Source organism: Larimichthys crocea, chromosome I, assembly GCF_000972845.2.
Source record: "Larimichthys crocea isolate SSNF chromosome I, L_crocea_2.0, whole genome shotgun sequence".
In the NCBI taxonomy this organism is placed as follows: Eukaryota; Metazoa; Chordata; class Actinopteri; family Sciaenidae; genus Larimichthys; species Larimichthys crocea.
The window spans coordinates 7,494,390-7,513,775 of NC_040011.1; the positions used below are offsets into that span (position 1 = coordinate 7,494,390).

At 39.3% G+C, this 19,386-nt stretch overlaps 1 protein-coding gene across 4 annotated transcripts in view; it reads right to left on the reverse strand.

The window, feature by feature from the left end:
- glsb (glutaminase b) overlaps positions 1 to 18,779 on the reverse strand; it is a 33,399-nt gene extending 14,620 nt beyond the window's left edge. For 2 of the 4 annotated variants that reach the window (XM_027278520.1, XM_027278516.1), the window contains exons 1-11: positions 18,102 to 18,778; positions 12,986 to 13,082; positions 12,752 to 12,873; positions 11,438 to 11,567; positions 9,916 to 9,995; positions 8,953 to 9,116; positions 6,934 to 6,992; positions 2,442 to 2,474; positions 1,406 to 1,464; positions 808 to 874; positions 13 to 63 (exon numbers count right to left, since the gene is read on the reverse strand). In XM_027278520.1, the coding sequence (XP_027134321.1) occupies positions 13 to 63; positions 808 to 874; positions 1,406 to 1,464; positions 2,442 to 2,474; positions 6,934 to 6,992; positions 8,953 to 9,116; positions 9,916 to 9,995; positions 11,438 to 11,567; positions 12,752 to 12,873; positions 12,986 to 13,082; positions 18,102 to 18,421 (1,182 nt within the window). In that variant the 5' untranslated portion in view covers positions 18,422 to 18,778. Of the gene's footprint in view, positions 1 to 12; positions 64 to 807; positions 875 to 1,405; positions 1,465 to 2,441; positions 2,475 to 6,933; positions 6,993 to 8,952; positions 9,117 to 9,915; positions 9,996 to 11,437; positions 11,568 to 12,751; positions 12,874 to 12,985; positions 13,083 to 18,101 lie in introns of all 4 variants that reach the window. The other 2 variants (XM_027278514.1, XM_027278518.1) reach the window with 2 other exon arrangements.
- Positions 18,780 to 19,386: the final 607 nt, after the last annotated feature.

The following is a 19,386-nucleotide window of genomic DNA, read 5'->3' on the forward strand; positions in this document are numbered from 1 at the left end:
AGCTACACTCACTTGAAAGTAGAAGTCCAGTATAGACGTCATGTCTGTCCCCTCTGGGAAACACTGCAGAGAAACACAAAGAGTTTAAAGCATGTGGAGAACAAAGTTTAACGCTCATCACTCTCTACGTTCTGTAAATCAGATTACATTTTCACAGAGGCAGATTCTTGCATCCAGGCATGCAGTGTTGACTTAGATCTGTACCCGACACCTGGCCTCCAGGTAATCATTAATCAAGTGCCACTGACTTTTCTAACGGGGTCAGTAACTTGAAAAGCAAGTAAGCCGAGTTTTCCAATAGGCACCTTTGTGTAGATTTTTGAGGCCAGTTTTGAGTCAGTTGTGCTGGTTCATGTTATTAGCAGGTACATCCAGCTGCATGCACGAACATGAAGGACCACAAATGTAAAGCTGAACTTCATGGGCCGCACCCAAAACATAAAGACATTTATTTTGAAATACCAAACTACATTAAAAAATGTTTTAAATTTCTAGTAGGCCTACGTTAAATCCACCTGTTTTAAATGCATTTTTTTTTCAGCCCTAATCAGAGGTAGAGTATTATCTAAGAAAAGAGCTTCTTTTTACTGGTAGGAACATTTGTTTTGGTGAAAGATAAGTAAGTTTAATAAAGGTTTATTAGAATACAACTTCCAAATAGGCACATGTAAACTACAGGATAATTTTTAAGAATTTAGGATTACTAAAATGCTGATTTACTTTATCTTCACGGTTACTGTTTTTTTTTTTTAACTTAACAGGGCAGTGAAATAAACAGAGAGACAGTGGACTCATCCAAGGTCAAACCTTTTTTTCTTTCAGGTAGTAGCCGATGGCAAAGTTCCTGTCGCCTGACTCACGCTCAGACTGGAATCTGTCACACAAAGAGCAGAGCACTCCCATTACATAGAGGAAGGAAATATTTGCACTCTGTGTGTGTGTGTGTGTGTGTGTGTGTGTGTGTGTGTGTGTGTGTGTGTGTGTGTGTTTGAAGTTTGTGTGTTTGCAGTTATGTGTTGGAATTCCTCCACCCCAACCCCTCGTGTGTACAGTACAACCAAAGCTCTCAAACTATCATGTGATGATGATGCAACATGAGCCCCGTTCTTTTTCCAGAAACATTGTTAGCGTGTGGTGTCATCATGCACATGTAAGTGACCTTTAAATGCCAGCCCCTGTCCCTAATGACCTGCTACTGCTCATCCTGCTCGTACTTTTCCTGATGTTTAGTCTGCTGGTCTGTTTCATTTGTATCATATTCATTTCATTCAGCTTGTAAATTCAAATATGTGTAAATGTGTGTATGTGTATATGGCCCAGCATATCAAGTGTAGGAACTTTTATGCTATTTTTGGTGAAAGAAGAGATCTAGAAACATAAAACATAAACATAACAGATTACTTACGTGGCGTTGCTGAAACCCACATACTCATTTCCTGCCAACTTTTTCAGAAAGTTCATGACCTAGAGAGAAAAAAAGGGATGTTGAGTGAGTTTTACGACCTATCCCTCATAACATTCCTCATAACTCAGAGCTTTTCTAAATGTACAAAAGCTGCATCCCAATCCCATACTACATACTAATAAATGGTATGTTCTATACACAAAGTATCGCAGTGTACTGACTTTACTGTTAGAATACAAGAAATCACAGAATAAAAAAAAACAAGTGTAACGTTAAAGTGCAGCTGCCATAAACTTTACAAAGAGAAAACTAAATGTTTCATGTTTTGTTGTTTTCAGGGATTTATTTGTGAACCTGTCAGCCAACAGCTGCTTATGTACACACTGAGCAGCGTTTGGAGTCATGTCAATGTCCACTTTAAGTCCAATACTGATGCTCTTCTAGCTCTGTTTTTGGTCTCCACCAGCTCCTGAGAGAAATATTTGGCTCTTTAACTGCTAAATCCTTGACTATGATCACTAGCTAGTCTCTAACAGTGTTTGTCTGCTGTTTGGTGCTGGGCAGGGAATGACTAGGAAATGACTAAGAGTGAATCAGAGCAGTAAAGTTGACATAGACAATGAGCTGAAACTCACTATAAAGCTCTGTAGACAAGAGGAGTTGCAGATTCAGGTGATAATTCTCTGTAGGTTCATCATTACAAACGATATTTGTTATCATAAAAAGATCAATTATAGCCGCTTTAACGTCAGCTGTGAGCAGCTTTTCTTTGAAACGTGCATTGTGGGGCAATGATGTACATCAACACATCAACTTGTGTTGAAGTGTTTTTTAGTATACTGTACTTGAACTCAAAACCTACTTAGAATTACTACGTAGTAAGGAACTGTTCAAAGATAATTAACTTTATTACACTCTCTAAAAGGTAATGAAAACAACTGTAAAGATATAGTCTCTGCTACGAGCTAATGTGTAAAGAGCCTGTTTCAAACGTACAGTCTGAAAACTTCTGACTCAGGTCTGAGCTCATACTTACATAGTCAAATTTTTCAGCGTTGCTTGCACCTTGCTGAGGAGAGAACAAAAGAATAAACAGTTAGTACAGTTCCTTCACCGAGGGATGTTGCAGAGGTTAAGCACAGCATCATAAAAGATAGTGCTAAAATGATAACGCTACTGCTGAGAAATTAAAGCTACAGAATTAGCAGATGTGAATTTATTACAAATACAATGTGTTGGCAATGTTGCCAAGAATTATACAAATAGATACAAAATATTAATAAGATTGGCTTGCGAATAGGTTACAAAGAGGGAAGTCTTTTTGAGTGAAAAAGGGGAGATTTAGTAGACATGTGCATTACCAGAGCTTAGCCAGTTAAAGAAAAACATGTCTCATCCTTTACATCTCACTGATTCCAAATAAGGGATTCAATATTGTTTCAAGTCTAAAAAGTAAAAAAACACAATTTTTCAAGCAGCCCTGACTGTGTGTATGTTTCTATGTGTGAGTAAAACTGCAGAGATGTGGGTGTAAGTATGTATTATTGTTTAAAATAATGCAGGTGTGTGTGTTTGAGGATGTGTGTCTACTGTTGGTCAACATCTGTGCAAAGAGCCTGGCAGCCAAAACAGAGGGGACAGAGGGGACATAAGGGAGGAATGGTCTTCCTGTGAGAATAAAATTCACAGCTTGTAGCTCAGTGTGCGTTTATCAGGTCATAAGCTCATTGATGCTGCTTATCCCCACAAAGAAAACGCAGCACAGGAAAAGATGGACACGCATGCACATTTAAAGTGCTTATAGCATTGGGAAAAGATGGACACGCATGCACATTTAAAGTGCTTATAGCATTGTATTATTCATTATTTATGCTTTGGATGGTGTGAAAAGATGTTTTTTTTTTTAATCTTACTTCATTCTTATGCTTCATGTGTGACTGACATTTTTAAAAATTCTACACTTTACTGTGCAGAAGCAAAAGTAAGTGACACTGATGGAGGTGTTAAAGAGTCACTAAATGGGGTTTCTACAGAGCTGATTGGAGGAGAAAGAAGAAGAGGAGGGGAGGGAGGGATCGGGGGGGTTGGGAGAGTGCGAGGAGATAGATATGGAAAAGGAAGAAAAAATTACCAACGTCATTTGACCTGCAGCAGCAGTCATTATTTCCCACAGTTCCTAAGTCTGGAAAATATGCAACAACATACAAAAACAGCAACAACATGTAGCCTTCAAGCACCATGTAACAACAGTTTGGGCATACTGCCACGGCAACCATCCCATAGTTTTCCCACCGAGGTTAAAGCAAACTGGGCAACCTACCAACGGCTTGACATTTGTGCTTCAGTATAGAAGAAACAAAAAAACAACACACTGAGACACTGGTGATAGTGATGAGTGGATGTCTTTCAAACATTTCTAGGGTGTGACTTGTACAGTTTAACAGGTTTGCTGTGCGAGTGAAGAGTAACCTGCACGCACAGCAGTTCACACACTGTAATTTGTAAAGTATGCACAATAAATCAATTAACAGAAAAGTTTGACTTGAATACTGCAGTGCAGCTATTATAAGGCTCCTGAGTATATGAGGAGGACATCACAGGTCTGTGTGGTATTTAACAGACTAGAACGAGTAGATTTCCTGAAATAGATGATTTAAAATGATGCTTCATCTTAGATCTGTTTAAGAATTAGCTCAATATTTTAGGAGAAAGGCTCACTCGTTTTCCTGAAAATGAATCATAAAAAGATCAATATGTGTTTTGTAGAGAGTTGTAGTCTGGACGTGTTTAGCCAGTTTAGGGGTAAATAGCTAGCTGGCTCTATTTTAACACAACATAATCCGAAATATTAAAACAATAATTAGGGAGAGGGACTTGAAACTATTTTTTTTAGCAAACAACAGCTTGATGCAGTGACCATGAGCTGCTTGTAACTTGTGCTCACTGACCTTCACCAAAAGCAACAACAGAAAAGGCCAGCTCTGTCTACTGTCCAACTCCAACATGTAAAAACCTTCTTACATGCCTCGTTAGCCCATTTCTACTTTTTTTTTTTTGCTATTCTAGCTAAACCTGTCCAGACTCCAGCTCCGTACTTAAAGCTGTGAACACAACATTGACATATGACTTTAAAACCTACAGTATGTGTTGAATTTGTAAACAGTGGCCTACAAAGCAACATTAGCATTAATTTGCTGTATTAATTTCCTGTATCTGATCAACTTGAGTAATGCTTGTTTAGTATTCACTCTTCTTTCAGCTGTTTTGATCTCCACCAACTCCTGGTGGAAAAATCTGATTCTTTAGCTGCTAAATGCTCCTGTTGGTGTTAGTGAAAAGCGGTTCAGTCATAAAACTAAAACGATGAGCTAAAATGCTCTGTAAAGCTGCAGAGACAAACAAATCCAACAATCGATTTATAAATATATAGATAAAAATATTGATTAATGCACCTTTTAACATAAGGCTGATATTAAATTCTTCTCTTACTTTCTCAGAGAAAGCAATTCCAATTTTTTAAACTATTCTCTTAAAAGTGTCTCACTCATTTTTACAATTTACCATAATTAACTCCAGTTGTCTAACTTTGTACCTCTGTTCAATGACTTTGAGGTCACAAAATGCTAACAGGCTAAACAACATATATCCCAGAAGTTTTTTGTGATTAAAAGCAGTTTCAAGCAGTTGTGTGAATCCGATAGGACCTGTTGTTTTCCATGAAAAATCATTATGATAAATGATTTATTCAATGTGCTTTCAATGGATTATTCATTAATCTCTTGCTCCACAAGCAAACATGTTACTGAGACACACTATGGAAAAGTAATTAGGAGTACTTAGCTAAAAATTAACTTTATGGGCCCAACTTCAAAACCACGCCATTGTAAAATAGCTTCCTGCGACTGATAACTGTGTCGTCATCTTTGTTTTGAATACACAATAAACGGTACAATTTATACATATGGGGTGTTGTTGGGATTTAGAGTACAACCACTTGCTTCACTTCTTTAAATCTACTTGTGCATTGTGGTGACTGCATATTGGTTTGCTGTCATGGCACAATATTCACTCCCAAAAGGTGATGACGTAAAGATAAATGTGTAAATGATTTCCCTGTGAACACAAACCATCTGGTCAAGAATATGAGGCAAAGTATAAGTAAGTTAAATAGGGTTATATTTGAAGGTGAAAATGCACAAGAAGCACAGGTGTGAAACAACTAAATTTTTAAAAAGGGGATGAGGTTGTATGTGGACACTGAAAACACACAGGTCTCAGACCCTGAGACTCTGTTTCCTACTACTTTTAAATACAAGAGGTCCAAAATCAAATCAAGATCAAACAGGCCACATGCTTCAGCATGCACCGTCACTTATGGAGGATGATTGGCACCTTCTATAGTTTAATTACTCTGTGAAAGATTTTAATTTAGATTTCCGACTCTCACATACAATACAAAAAACAAAAAAAACAAAAAAAACAACTAATAATTACACCTCCAAGCATTGATGGCACATTCTTGGAACGAGTATGAAGTGTATCATTAATCATACAATTCAGTTCAAAGTCTAAGTGCTTGGGACAAAAACTTGGCATAACATGAGGTCATCTCCAGAAAAAGCTACAGTCAAATACCAGAATTTACAGAAAATGTGTCAAAATCCATAATTCAATAAAGCAAACAAACATCTGCAACAGAGCTGCAGTGCTGTAAAGGTGTTTATGAAGGTGTGTGTGTGTGTGTGTGTTTGTGTGTGCGTGCCTGCAAGTGCTAATAACTCACTGCTAGCACTGATTATATAAGAGAGCCTGGTAGGGTTAGTTAAACATTAAACCTGAGAATCTGGGATCATTAGCAGCTGTGAAGAGCTTAAAAACCTGATACAGCCAATGATACAACCAGGATCTTAGGTGAGTGAACTTTTGTTTGATTTGCAGGATGACAGGTCATTCATTGCTGCCAACTAGCTGTCATTCTGTCTTCACACTGAGTTATGATGCAAATATTGTGATATCCAAGCTCTGGTGCTAAGCTGGAGGGGCAGACAGTGGCTGATCTGCGTGCACCTGCATTTGACTTGCTCTGTGCAGGTTATTTTCAGCTGGGACAATAACAGCGTGTGTGCTGGGGCGGCTAAGTGCTTTCAGAAAGGATTAGCACAAGTCTTGATCATTGCAACAAGACACATGGCAGTGGACTAAGGTAGTGACTTAGTAACAATTCCAGCTGAGTCAAGAGTCGTAAACATCTGAACATACTGGGAGGTTTACTGAGTGAGTAACAATACCACAAAAAAAACTGAAAAAGTCAGCAAAAATACTGCATTACTATGAGTGAGTTTCAGTGTGTTCAAACAAAACTAGGTTATCTGCTACCAATATTTGTATGTTAACCTTTGTTTTATCTGCTCGATAAAGCGGCACAGTGATACCCACCACACAAGAAATTCACTAGCTATGGTTTTAGTGGAAATGACACACAGACCAGACAAAAACACACACAGGAGAAAATGTGTAACTGCCTTTACCTTTATCAGGGAAGTACAAACGATAGCGCCAGCATTCACCATGGGGTTGTGAGGCTTATCTGCAAAAACACAAGGATCAAAGTGGAAACATTCAGTCGTGTTTGCTCTGTATATAGACAGATCATACAATAAGAATCAAATAAATAAATATATATACGTAGAGTGCATGTTGACCTAAGATACTACATATACAAATATAGTTACGGCTATGAAAGGATACATTAAATACCAGCAGAATGTCTTTCACCTCTTCCCTCCTCATAATAAAAATATTTTGGGGGGATCGTTAGGAACAGCGAGCAGATCAATGTATATGCATCATCATCACCTGAAAGCTGAAGATTATTTGAGATGATGCTCAGTGCGATGTTTTTTCATGTCATAAAGTCGTTTAGTTTTTTTATCTATTGTGATGGAAGTATATGATGATCATTCCAATGCTCTATTATGTTTCATAAGTTCATGCAGCAGTTTTTGGGTTGATCCCATTTGTTACACAGATTTGGTGCAAAATTTTACAATTTCTGACCAAAATACCACATTTAGACACCATGACCTTGAGGAACTTTGCATTTTTCTGTAAGTATTGCATTTTTGGTGAATGGATGATGAGCACTTCTCTTCTGGAAGTTGCTTGGAAACCCCCTTATTATTAATATACGTGGGAAATTCTCATGTCATGTGATTCCTGACATGTTACCGTACTGGGGAGTTAAACTAAGGGACAGCGTTCGACTTCCATTTCTACAATTTCCTCCGTGAAGTGAGCAACTAGAGGAGAGGAAGTACTCCAGTACTTTTAAACTAATGTCACCTACATTTCCTCACCGGTGATCCCCTTACACAACAACACAACAAACACAGGGCTCTCCTGACAGACGAGGCGCAAAAACAAGACATGACGACAAGATGGCTGCAGTTTAAGTAGCAGACTGGGGATTGAATCATTTCCTCTGACAAAACGACCACAACAAATTTTAAGTCGTACAAGTCCAAGGTACTTATTATTAACATTTCTGTATTTATGCAACTTTATACCTCTTCTCCACATCATCTCATAGGCAAGTATTGTAGCAGTTACTTTTCTGAATACAATCACACTTTTTTATACCTTTACTGTCCAGTGAAATATATCTCCAGATTTGGTAATAAACTGAGGGATGATGTGTTCCTTTGTGGGTTGAGAAAGCTACCCATAAAGGTTAAATAAACTTTCTTCTTAGCTAGTAAGTCCACAGACATGAAGACAGGCTGTTTTTTATTAAAAAGTGGTTGCCACTGATGCCAACTAAAGGCAAGCACAGGGGTCAGCAGAGGTGTTTCTAATGGTGCTAATTAAGCTCCTGTTCCATTTATTGCAGCAGAGACTTTCCAGTGAACTAACATGCACCACAGCAGCACCCTGACTCTGTTTGACCTCAATGAAACTTTAATTAGTATCACTAACACCTGTGTTTACCTGCTATTTCATGTCAAAATGGCACTGACAGGGACCATTTTACTGCATAATAAGTACTTTTACCTTTGTTACTCTGAGTAAATGTGGCTGATTATGCCTAGATGCATTTACTTAACGTGAATGTAGAACTTTTACTTGTAGTGTATCTTCACCGCATAGCATTAGTACTTTTACTTCAGTCAAGGATCTGAATACTTCCTCCACCACTGGTGTTTGGGAGTCACTCACATGCTCAGTTTAATTTTCACAATGCTGTTAAAATAGTAAATTAATTAGTGGGTTGGCATTAGCAGTTAGGACACAGAAGATGTGAACATACTTTAACTTAATCCCACTTTCTGCTCTTTCACAACAATGTTATTCTACAAAAATAGAAAACACTAACTTCCTCAAATCCCTCTGTTGACATCACACGGGACTCTCTCCATTACCAAAGTGTCATCAGGTCTCCATTACAAGATTTGGAGGAGGGAAGATGGTGTGTTTGTACCATCACTTTTCAGATGCTCGCTGACTCCAGAAAAGTAAGGAAAGAGAGAAGGGAAAGTCTAAAGGCTCACCATCTTCATTCAGGAAGAGCTTATTAAAGCGCAGGCCACTGGGCTCCTTTCCAATGAAACTGTGCACGTACTCTGTGCTGTAGTCATGGACAGCAACGGCGTATTTCAGAGGTTTGACACAGGACTGCAGACAGAAGGGAACCTTGGTGTCTCCAACTGTGTGCCTACAAAAGACCAAAGATAACAAGTTATCTAAGCTGGTGAAACAGCTGCCACATCAGAGATAAGAAACAACATATTTAGAGAAAAACAAACAAAATGAAAGCAACATTAACAAGATTTCTATTTCTTGGAATAATGTTCAGTTCAGTGACACAATCCTAAAGTGTGATAACAGTAACACATAATCTCTCCAATGCCACGTTATCTTTATGACTTCCTCTCTTACACAAATAAATATACACGCCTATGGAATTTTACAACAGCCTCTCAGAGAACAAACTGATCAAAACATCTGTTCACATCATTACACAACACACTTGGTTTACTGAGAAATACAAGGTGCGCACAGGAAGCCCAACACTCAATGCACTTTACAATCCAACAATCTGCAATAAACCATAAAGTTGAATCAACACTTGTAACATTGTAAGCTTCACAATGAGTTTATGAACTTATTACTACACTTAATTCATAAAATAAATAAAACAGCTGAAGATCATTAATCACCATGTGGAGCCTCAGATTAAACACATCTTAACTCAACATTGGGGTTTGTTTAACAGTTTATGAAATATATGTTTTACTAAAACTAATAAGCATGAAAAATGGTTTGTGACACTGCAGTTAAAATAAACGAAAACTGGCTTGTTATCATTCCTCCCCGAAACCACTGGAGGCCGTTCAGTAATTGTTTAACCTGCAGGAAGCAGAACTCAAACAAACATCAACAGTAATGTGCTCAACTTTAATAACATCACAGTATGCTTTTTATACTTAGTCCTGCTCACGACTGTGTCTCACCTCTGTCCATCAACTGTGCACAGAGAGACGGCCCACAGGTCAGGGCTGAATTTGGCCAGCTGAGGAATATAGTCTGCAACCTGAAAGAGAGGTAAGGCAGCTGAAAGAAGGTTCACCTTACACCAGTGACGTCTGCTGAGGATCAGGCTTCAATGGAACACAAATTACAATACACAAGAACACATCTGAGAGGAGGTCAAATCCTCATCTGAGGATCACAGAGGAAAATCCACCCCTCGATACACATATCAGGGCTTTAGGACAAAGTGTTTTGTTTACTATGTGCCTTTATCTACTTTCACTATCGCTATTACAACAAGTCACTTCCCACATTTTCCAGGATGCCTTCGGACAAACCCCAGGGATGTGTTTCTTGGAAATCCCTCAACACTAAGCTGCTGTTTTTGACACTTGAAAAGACTGTGCTGATCAAACACAGTTTTCTGTGTCCGATTTTGTGTCAATGTCGTGCTCAGGAAACAGTAATCTTAGCGCAGAGAGGCATAAATTACTGTTTGCCTGGTTAATGGGTCAATCATGTTTAAATCACGAGTTTATGCTCACAACAGAAGCAAAAACAGAAGTCAATGAGCACAACAGATGTCGTTCTTATTTGCTGTTTAGCTGGTTACTACGTCTAGGTGTACATAATACAGCCATAAATACATTAAATATGTTGGAAAATAGTTGCTGAAAATAGTTGCTGGAAACATGTGAAAAGACTTTGACTGATATATTACTGAAATGTGGAGTTAGAGGTTCAAATAGTTTTTCTCCAGTTTTCAGTCTAGGATATTGTGGGCGGTCCTAAAGGGTAGCTCGATGACACACTGAGGCCACCCTGAGCATACCCCTGCAGCCCTAGCAGAGAGACAGAGATTAATTAGTCTTGCTCAGAGTGTTTCAAAGTTAGTCATGTCATTTTCTGAACTCATCTGACACTTTTCAGTTCAGCTTCAAAATTGCTGCTTGACTGCTCCCACGAGTGGGTGTGGCTTCAGCACATTCAGCGGACACGCCCTCACAGTCCTCATAAACTTGTCGATATTTTTAATAATTTAAACTTGACTGGGTGGTTAACAACAACAACATATTCTTCTTTACTCAGAACACATATTTATGTGTTTTTCTGCTTCTTTTGTGACTACAAACCCTTCGGTTGGCCTCAGGAGGATGCAGACTGCCAGTGTGCTGCCACATAAAGTCACCAGATGTTTTTCCAGAATATCACTGTCGGTGGCTTATGAAATATGCAAATCACCATCGCCTTCTCTTTTCAGGATTTTCCTGCTCTCTCCTTTTAAATGTCTGAACCCTAAGTAGCCTAAACACCTAAACTGACGTGACACAACACACAGAAACATGTTGCCAAAGAGAAACCTGTAAACAACACCATTGTCCTTTTAATGTGTTCTGGGGTGGATTTTTCCACATCGAATCTTGATGGTAATGAATCTGTATGGGCTAAATAATTATGATGATGCACTGGAGGAAAAAAAAGTCATGGTACCAAAGGACACACCTGTCCTCCAGAGAGATTTTTGGCATTCTCATACAGCTCATCAATATGGGAGGTGAAGGACTGGAAGTCTGGGATGACGAACTTCTTGCGGAAGGCCTGAGTGAGCAGGACAATGTTGCTCTGGACACACCTGATGAATAAACCACAAATAGCATGCTAAACATATTGTGACTGCATGCAGTTGAAGGAAAGGTTTGTCAACCAAGTTTACAAGCCTGAAGTCTGACAAACTTTAATGAATGTTAAGAAAGGGTGGCTGATGAAGAAGCTTCATCATTACATATTGATCAGCTGCTACAGTGTGATCCAACATGAATCCATATAGTGATGAATGATCATTTTCAAACACAGACTGTAGTAAAAACATGGACATAGTTTCAGGGTTTCACGTGTCGATGCTTATATGTGAGCAGAGGGAGCCTCTCTGGACAAATGAGCAACAACCACTATGAAGTCAGTCACAAACAAACCCCAAATCCCCCAAACCTCTCCTTAAACTTTATGTGTTACTAATTAAACACTATTTTTTCAGATTGGTACCACAACACACACTAGCAGAAGAGAAAGTAAAATTTGAGAGTTTAACTTCCTGTAGATAAAAATCTAATCACTTCTCTTTGTATTTTGAAGAAAGGAAGGAAGTTGCTACTTTCCAAAGCTTTCTTTGAGAAAATATCTTGTAGGACTACATTTTGGGGCATTTTGCAATTATATTGACATTCAAACATGGTGGTTGTTGTTTTTTTTTCCCCCACTGTGACTCCGATATGGCATATAATGTGTTTTCAATGTGTGAAAACTGCCATGTAAGGAGTTGAATAGTCTTTGTACCATTCAAAGTAAAAGCAAAAGCATGTCAGTGAACTTTAGTAACCGCAGTTATTTGCTAGTAAGACAGAAAGCACTTCATGTTGTGTTTGTGCAGCTACACACACACACAATGCCGTCTTATGATTGAGAAGAATGGGACAAAGCCATGACATAAATTAATATAGAATCTTTTAATTAATTAAGTATTAATTAAATATTTATTATAACGCACCAACCGCCAGTGTTACATTACATCTATTGCTATAATTCTTACAACATTAACGAATTAATGAAGGCCACAAAAATAAATAAAGTGGATTCATGTGTCTCTGTGATAAACTTAAACAATTAAATGTGTTTGAAAATATGGTCATCAAAATGCTTTTTTAAGCTGAAGAGAATAAATAAAAATTTTTTGGAAACATGATAAAAAAGGGCCACCATGGTAGGTGTATACGATGAGATAAGACAACGCCGACAACAAAAAGACACATCAAGCCTTACTTCTTAAAGAGGTGCCTGTCCAGAGTGACGCCATCGGCTGTATTCTTCAGAGTTTCTTTGAGGGTGTCCATGCATTCCTTTAGTCGGGGATCTCCAGAGCGAAGCCCAGTGGCTTTAAGCGCCTAGAACCACATTGAGAACAGAGTATTTTGAAACACCACTGAATAGAAACAACCACAAGTGAAGAGACAACTTGATGTTACCATCAAACTGAACTATATTTGAAAGACTTACTGTGAGAAATTTATGAGCAGGAATCTTCTCTTGTCCTTCTGCGACTGTGTAGAAGAGCAAGTCCTCCAAACTGGGGAGAATGCCTGCATTTCTTCTCCTACAATGGAAAGTGGTAGAAAGATGCTCATATAAGACACATAAAAGAACTCAAAAATGTAAACTTTGTCAAATTTCCCTCCTGTTATTATGTTTTCCTCGTGCGTACAGTCATGGCATGGTCGATATGCAACAGGACTGCCCAGTCCCACCTGTCCTGCCAGTGCAAACACAGAGCTTCTGTAGCCGTTGATATAGTCTTAAGACATTAGTGAAGGGTTTCGAGTGGCTGGAAATATGCAGTCCAAGTGGAAGCGTTAAGCACAGAGGAGTATGTTTGTAGAGCAGAGTAATCCACAAAATGGGCTAAATTAGCCACAACAAGTGCTAATTTATATCTTCCTCTGTGACAGGCCCGCATTGAAACTGTTAACGGGATACAGTGATCATGATGGCTAAAAAGGAAAGCCTGCTTCACAGCTTTCCAAGAATATTTCCTCTGTTCTATCGTGGTTTACATGACGTCCACAGGGAGCCTGAACTTAACACCTTGGTGTGATTACCTGTGAAATCTTACAAAATAGAGGCATAGCTACCTCTCCTCCAAAGCCACACATTAGCATTAGTGAAGGTATAACTAACAGGAACTGTTGGCTTCTTTTCATTGGTAATGGAGCTCTAACAAAAAACTGAAATAAAGGTACAGAAATAGGAATTAGCATTATATAGAGGATTTCTAAAATCCTTCCAATCTAGTCGCCAAAAATCACCATCAGTGAATCTTCCATATAATTATGCAAACATAATGTGCCCCTACTACGCGACAACTTGCACGTAGGTTTGACGGTAATAGTGTCTGGAGCAGTGTCAGACCAAGGCCTGAATTCCAGAAATTCTCTTGTCTTTAGCCCGGCCCAGCTCTCTGTGGCCCTTGGATTAATAAAGCCAACATTGTGGCTTTTTCACACGCTGGTCGTGACACAGCGGTGAGGACTGCAGTGGATTTAAAGGCCTAGTACATAATCAGTCTCAAAAATTTGGATTTTCACTTTCTTGTGGTTGAATTTGTTAAAGACAGAATGAAAGGTACAAGCTGCAGGGGAATTACAGCTTTGTGGAAAACAGTGCATCAGAAGCGGTGGTCTTATGTTGCACTACGTCCCACAAATGCAGCCAGCAAACTTTTTTTTAAGTATCCCGCCTTTCCGACTGTCCAATCAGATCAGAGTCTGTTCCTCTTGTTAACTTGCAGCGCCTCAGGTTGACCTTGTGACACCCTTTTTTTTTAAAATGCATCCCATTAATGGAGGAACAATGCCATTTAATTCAACTTTAAAGCAAATTTCCATGAAAAGCCAAAGCTCTACATCTACTTCTCCTGAACCAGAGTTCACCTCTTCTTCTTTCGGCTCATCTTCTGCTCTCCACAATGTAAACACTTTACATTCAGCCAAGGTAACTGCGCCTGAACATGTGCAAACAAAGCAGCATTGACTAACATGCTGTCTGTCAGGCATGTGTAATTCAAAGGGAGTGTTATTGACCTGGCATCTGTCACTTCAATAGCTCCAGTGATCTATTCATCCATCTCAGCTATATCCTGATAGCATAGTACCTCACCTGACTTCACCTGAAGATTTTGTCAAACTCGCTCTTTAACACTAACTAAAGCTGCAGATGGGCTTCAAGCTCAACAAAACAAGAATATTTTGAAACAGAAACAATCTCATGAGTTTAGACACAACCTCAGATGTGGAAAGGTCCAACGGATAATATGATCCAATCTTTTTGCAGATTGATACTCTGGGATAAAAGTCAATATATCGGGGATTTAACTCTGACATTTGTCGGTATAATCTGTGTCCTGCATTGTTGATCCCTGGCCGACACTGAACATCACCTTTGAGAACTTTGTCACAAACTGAGTCCTTTCATGTAACTGAAACTGAACTTTATCTGTCGTAAATACCGACAGACGTCTTGCTGCCACATGGGGCAGATGGCTGAATGTGCCACATAACCATATCACAAAATCTTGTTGTTAGTCTGTTTAATATTCTCAGTTGACACCAGCTGACATGAAATGAACTAAATGAGCAAGTTGCGCCTCGGAGTCTGTTTAAACTGCAGATCAGGCGTGAATACAGCCCAAACACCTTGTTTCTCTGCATTTATAAAACTCCTCGTCCTCTTCACAGGCAGATGGCTCAGTCCATTTGCCATTGGATGACTGCTCACTGGTGTAAGCAGAACACTTTGAGAGTTTCCTGGATACTGGGTTAAGACTGAGCACATCTCTTTTTTTTTGCTCTGGAGAAATGTCCAGGATTTTGTTATTCACGTAGCACAACAACATATCTGAATATGTTTGATTTTATTAAATCTTTCACAATCTCTCATGTTCCATTCATGTTTGGCACATAAATAGTATTATCTACTGAGGGTGCTTTGAAAGAAAAGCTACAATTACAATAGTTAAAAGACGTGGAGGGGAGACCGCATGGAGTCAAGATGAAGACTGCAGGCTGCAAAAAGCTGGCTGAAATATTCAGTGATCTGGCTTAAGTGTGAGAATAACCTCAGCAGGGTCACGTCAGAGGCTTAGTTTCACTACGCAGTATGCTGGAGCTTTAAGTTTGTCTCTCACTTTCTGTTTCTGTCATGTGTATCACAGCAGATATTTGTCAGTTCGTTGATAGATTAATGATGCTGTGAGCCAAGGATGTACTTACTGTACAGCATGTATGTGAGGCCTCCAGCATAATGGAGTCTGTATTTTCCTGTGAGTTACACCAGGCAACAGGCTTGGTTTGGCCTTTCCTCTATAATACTTACAGCTCATCCTGAAGCTTGATAACTAAACTGCACTGTGTCAAAAAAAAGTAAACATATCACTCAATTTCAAAATAAAGAAATCAGCGCAAAGATAAGTTTATTTCTCAATGTGCATACCACATATTTCCTGCTGAGGCTGAGCTTGTGAATCATTGTCAGTAATATGGTTAACACAACATCCCATCACGTGCATACAACTCTTTTTTTCTGCTGCCATAAAATGTGACTCACAGGACTGATTGCAACTATTGCAAACAGTGAGTTTCCTGCGTTGTCCTGAACATCTGAACACATGCATGTCTATTCAGACACCCCTCTTCAGCTGTCTTTGGCTCACCAAATAAAATACCACAAGCTGAACGTCATGATGTTTGTACTGTAATTATGCAGGCAAACTGTAACATACCATCAGCTGCACAGCAGGATCAGACCGGAGCAGCATTCCTACTCGTAGCCATTACTACAAGAACTTAAATTACCTGGAGCTCTCCTTTTGTTTCCTCTGTATTTAAGAGGTTTTGATCTCACTGAGTGGCCTCGGTTCCCAAAATACTAATACTAATCGTCTAAACTTCTTAGTTTGCCCAACAAAAACAACACAGTCAGTCACGTTTCAAGAGTTATTCAAGGCTGGAAAGCTACAGTATTTACATCAGCAGAGAAAATTCCAACAACCAAGTCCATTCATATCTCCGTGTCAGAAACGCCCCAGTCCTTATGTCTCTTCATTTCTAGGTCAGGAAACATCCCAGTCATTTTGGCTACACTGAGCAGGCTCATAAAATATGAGCATAATCAAAAAGAAACGTGGACCACAGTCACTGTAGAGACAGCCAGCTGGCTGCAAGGGATACGACTTGAAATGTGAAAAGGATCGTTTAAAGCTAACAATGGAAAATGAGATTCACATTCTCCGAAATCATGCACGGCATAATACTGAACAATGGGGCAAGAAAACCAAAGGTCTACAGTATTATGACAAGAAATCATGATGACATACAGTATTATGATTTATCTGGAGAGCTGACTTCAAAAATCAGACCCGAGCTTTGTGCTACAAACACACTTCTGTTAAACCGTGAAGATCTGCAGATACCGTCATTTAATTTAACATTTTAACACTTTAACATTGAGACTGGCTCATTTCAAATCTGTTAATCCGGTAAAAGGTCTAAAAAGGTGTCACTAACAGTAACTAACAGCTGGCATTGTACTTTCTTATAAACTGCTCTGAGCTAATTTGTTCTGCAACCCGTGTACATGTGAACATTTTCTCGTACTTACAAACGCAGTTCTTCTTTAAGCAGTCGGGTTGCTTTACAGTCAATATTTAACAGTAATACTAATAATTCAAAGTCACTTAAATAGCAAGGTGACTTTCATGCCTATGGCACTACATAACTGGTACTGGCAGTGCGTCTTAAGATAATCATAAGAGTAAATATGCATAATTGGTTTGCATGCAATTTAACAGGCAAACTACATGAAAACTAGCAGGTAGTGTGAGTACGAATGGGAGGTCACAGTAGAAACCACTGGAAGCCACACAGACCAGTCAAAACAGACTTCATGCAGTAACCATTATTATTAATGTTAATTAAAAGCAAATAAATATCAATTATAGTTTGGTTTGGGTTCACTCTGTACCATTTTTGAGACCACAGTTTTAAATACAGGTCTTTGTTATATTGTAAGTACTCACAAAAGTGTGTAAATGAATCATAAAACTTGAACATGGATGTTTTTTTTAAAACCCTCCACCTCATGCCTGCTGTTTCACTTTCACGCACTGCCTCACCATGCTGCATGTGAGCTCCACAGGATGCAGACAGCTCACCTTAACATAACACTAAACCTGGAAATCCTCATTAACTTTGAGTCAGGTTTACCGCCGCGTCGGTATCTGAAGGCACGAAGCCACCGGCGGCTTCACCCGGTATAAAGACTCACACATGGTCAGACCGCTGCCGCTAACAGGCCGGTACAGTCAGCCAGCGATGTACTCACATATATTCAGTACAGGCGTTGTGCTGAGGTTATTTTTTTTATCTATAATGAGTTATATATATTTGTATTTTAGATGTTAAGCGAGCTAACGTTAGTTACTGGGAGCTGTTTAATACACGTTGGTGACGGTTGGAGAACATCCGCTCGCGCTTATAACGTATGCGTCATGACTCGCCATAAACGCCCACCGGACCACCAACCACATCACACACTCCGTGTTTAAGTGCTTTAAACCTACTTGTCGCCGGCTGCCTCACTGCTGCTGACACCATCTTTCTTCAGTTGTTCCTCCAGCTCCACGGCATCTTCAGTTTTCACGCAGTACGAGCGATGCGAAGCGGCGGCGGCGGCGGCGGCGGCGAAGGGCGCGGCGCGGAGCCCCGGGCGGCGCGAAGCGGCATGAAGGACCTTCAGTTGAGTAGAGGCATCAACGGAGGCGGTGCTGAAGCAGCAGTGGCGGGTCTGTAAGCAGGTCTTCTGTCTTGAGCCGATCAAGGGACGCTTGAGGGTGGCTTCAAACAACTCCTTAAGCACTGTCGAACACCTAAAATGTAACATCTCAATCCTGTCGGGCAGTTAGAGAGAACGTCGTAGTTACAAATAGACCTGGTGAAAGCTGCTGACTTGTTACAGGTTGTCTTTACCACGCTGACTGTCTGAGAGGCGATGACTCACTGACACCGGCGTCCAGACATAAATAGAGCCACGTTCACGCCCCCGCCGCTCCCATTGGAGGAAAAGACGTGACGTCAGCTACCCAAAGATTATTTATGATGCTCTCAGGGTGCCTATAGGAGACACTTTGTGTCTGTCAACACAGACTGTACACTGACTTCACTAAACCTGGATGGATAGTTATAGAGAACACAAAATTAATATACAGTAGAATAATATGACCACATAAAGTGATGAGAAACCAGAAAAAAGAAGAAATACTGTAAATATAACAACAACACAAATAATAATAGTAATATAGAAGAAAAATATTTGTGTCCATGTCTATGTAGTACTAATCATGTGTTTTATCCAGTTGAACAACTGTATTTCACAATAAATAAACCATAGTGTATGTGGAAAATCACGGCATGTCACGTGTTCTCATGGTTTCATTGGATAAAAACAATGTAATTGTATGTAACTTCCACCTGGATGTATCTATGTATCACAAATAATAGAAGTATGGTATAATAATAGTGATATAGAAGAAAAATATTGATCTGCAAGGCCAAGTATTTAAATGATTGTCAGAATAATTGTGGAGCTGGAGCCATAAAATGAATCTAAAATTACTTAAATGATTATCAAAACAGTTGCCACTTAATTATCCGTCAGTATGTTAATTGATTAATCGACTACTCATTTCAGGTGAGATGAAAGTTTTCAGGTATGCTTGGTTTGTACAGTAGCTACAAATACCTCAAATGTGTACAGTACTCGAGTAAATGTACTTAGTTCTACCATTGATATGACAGTGTTGTTTACAGCCCTTAGTTTAGTCTGTCAGGCAGAGTTTGCTCTCCAGC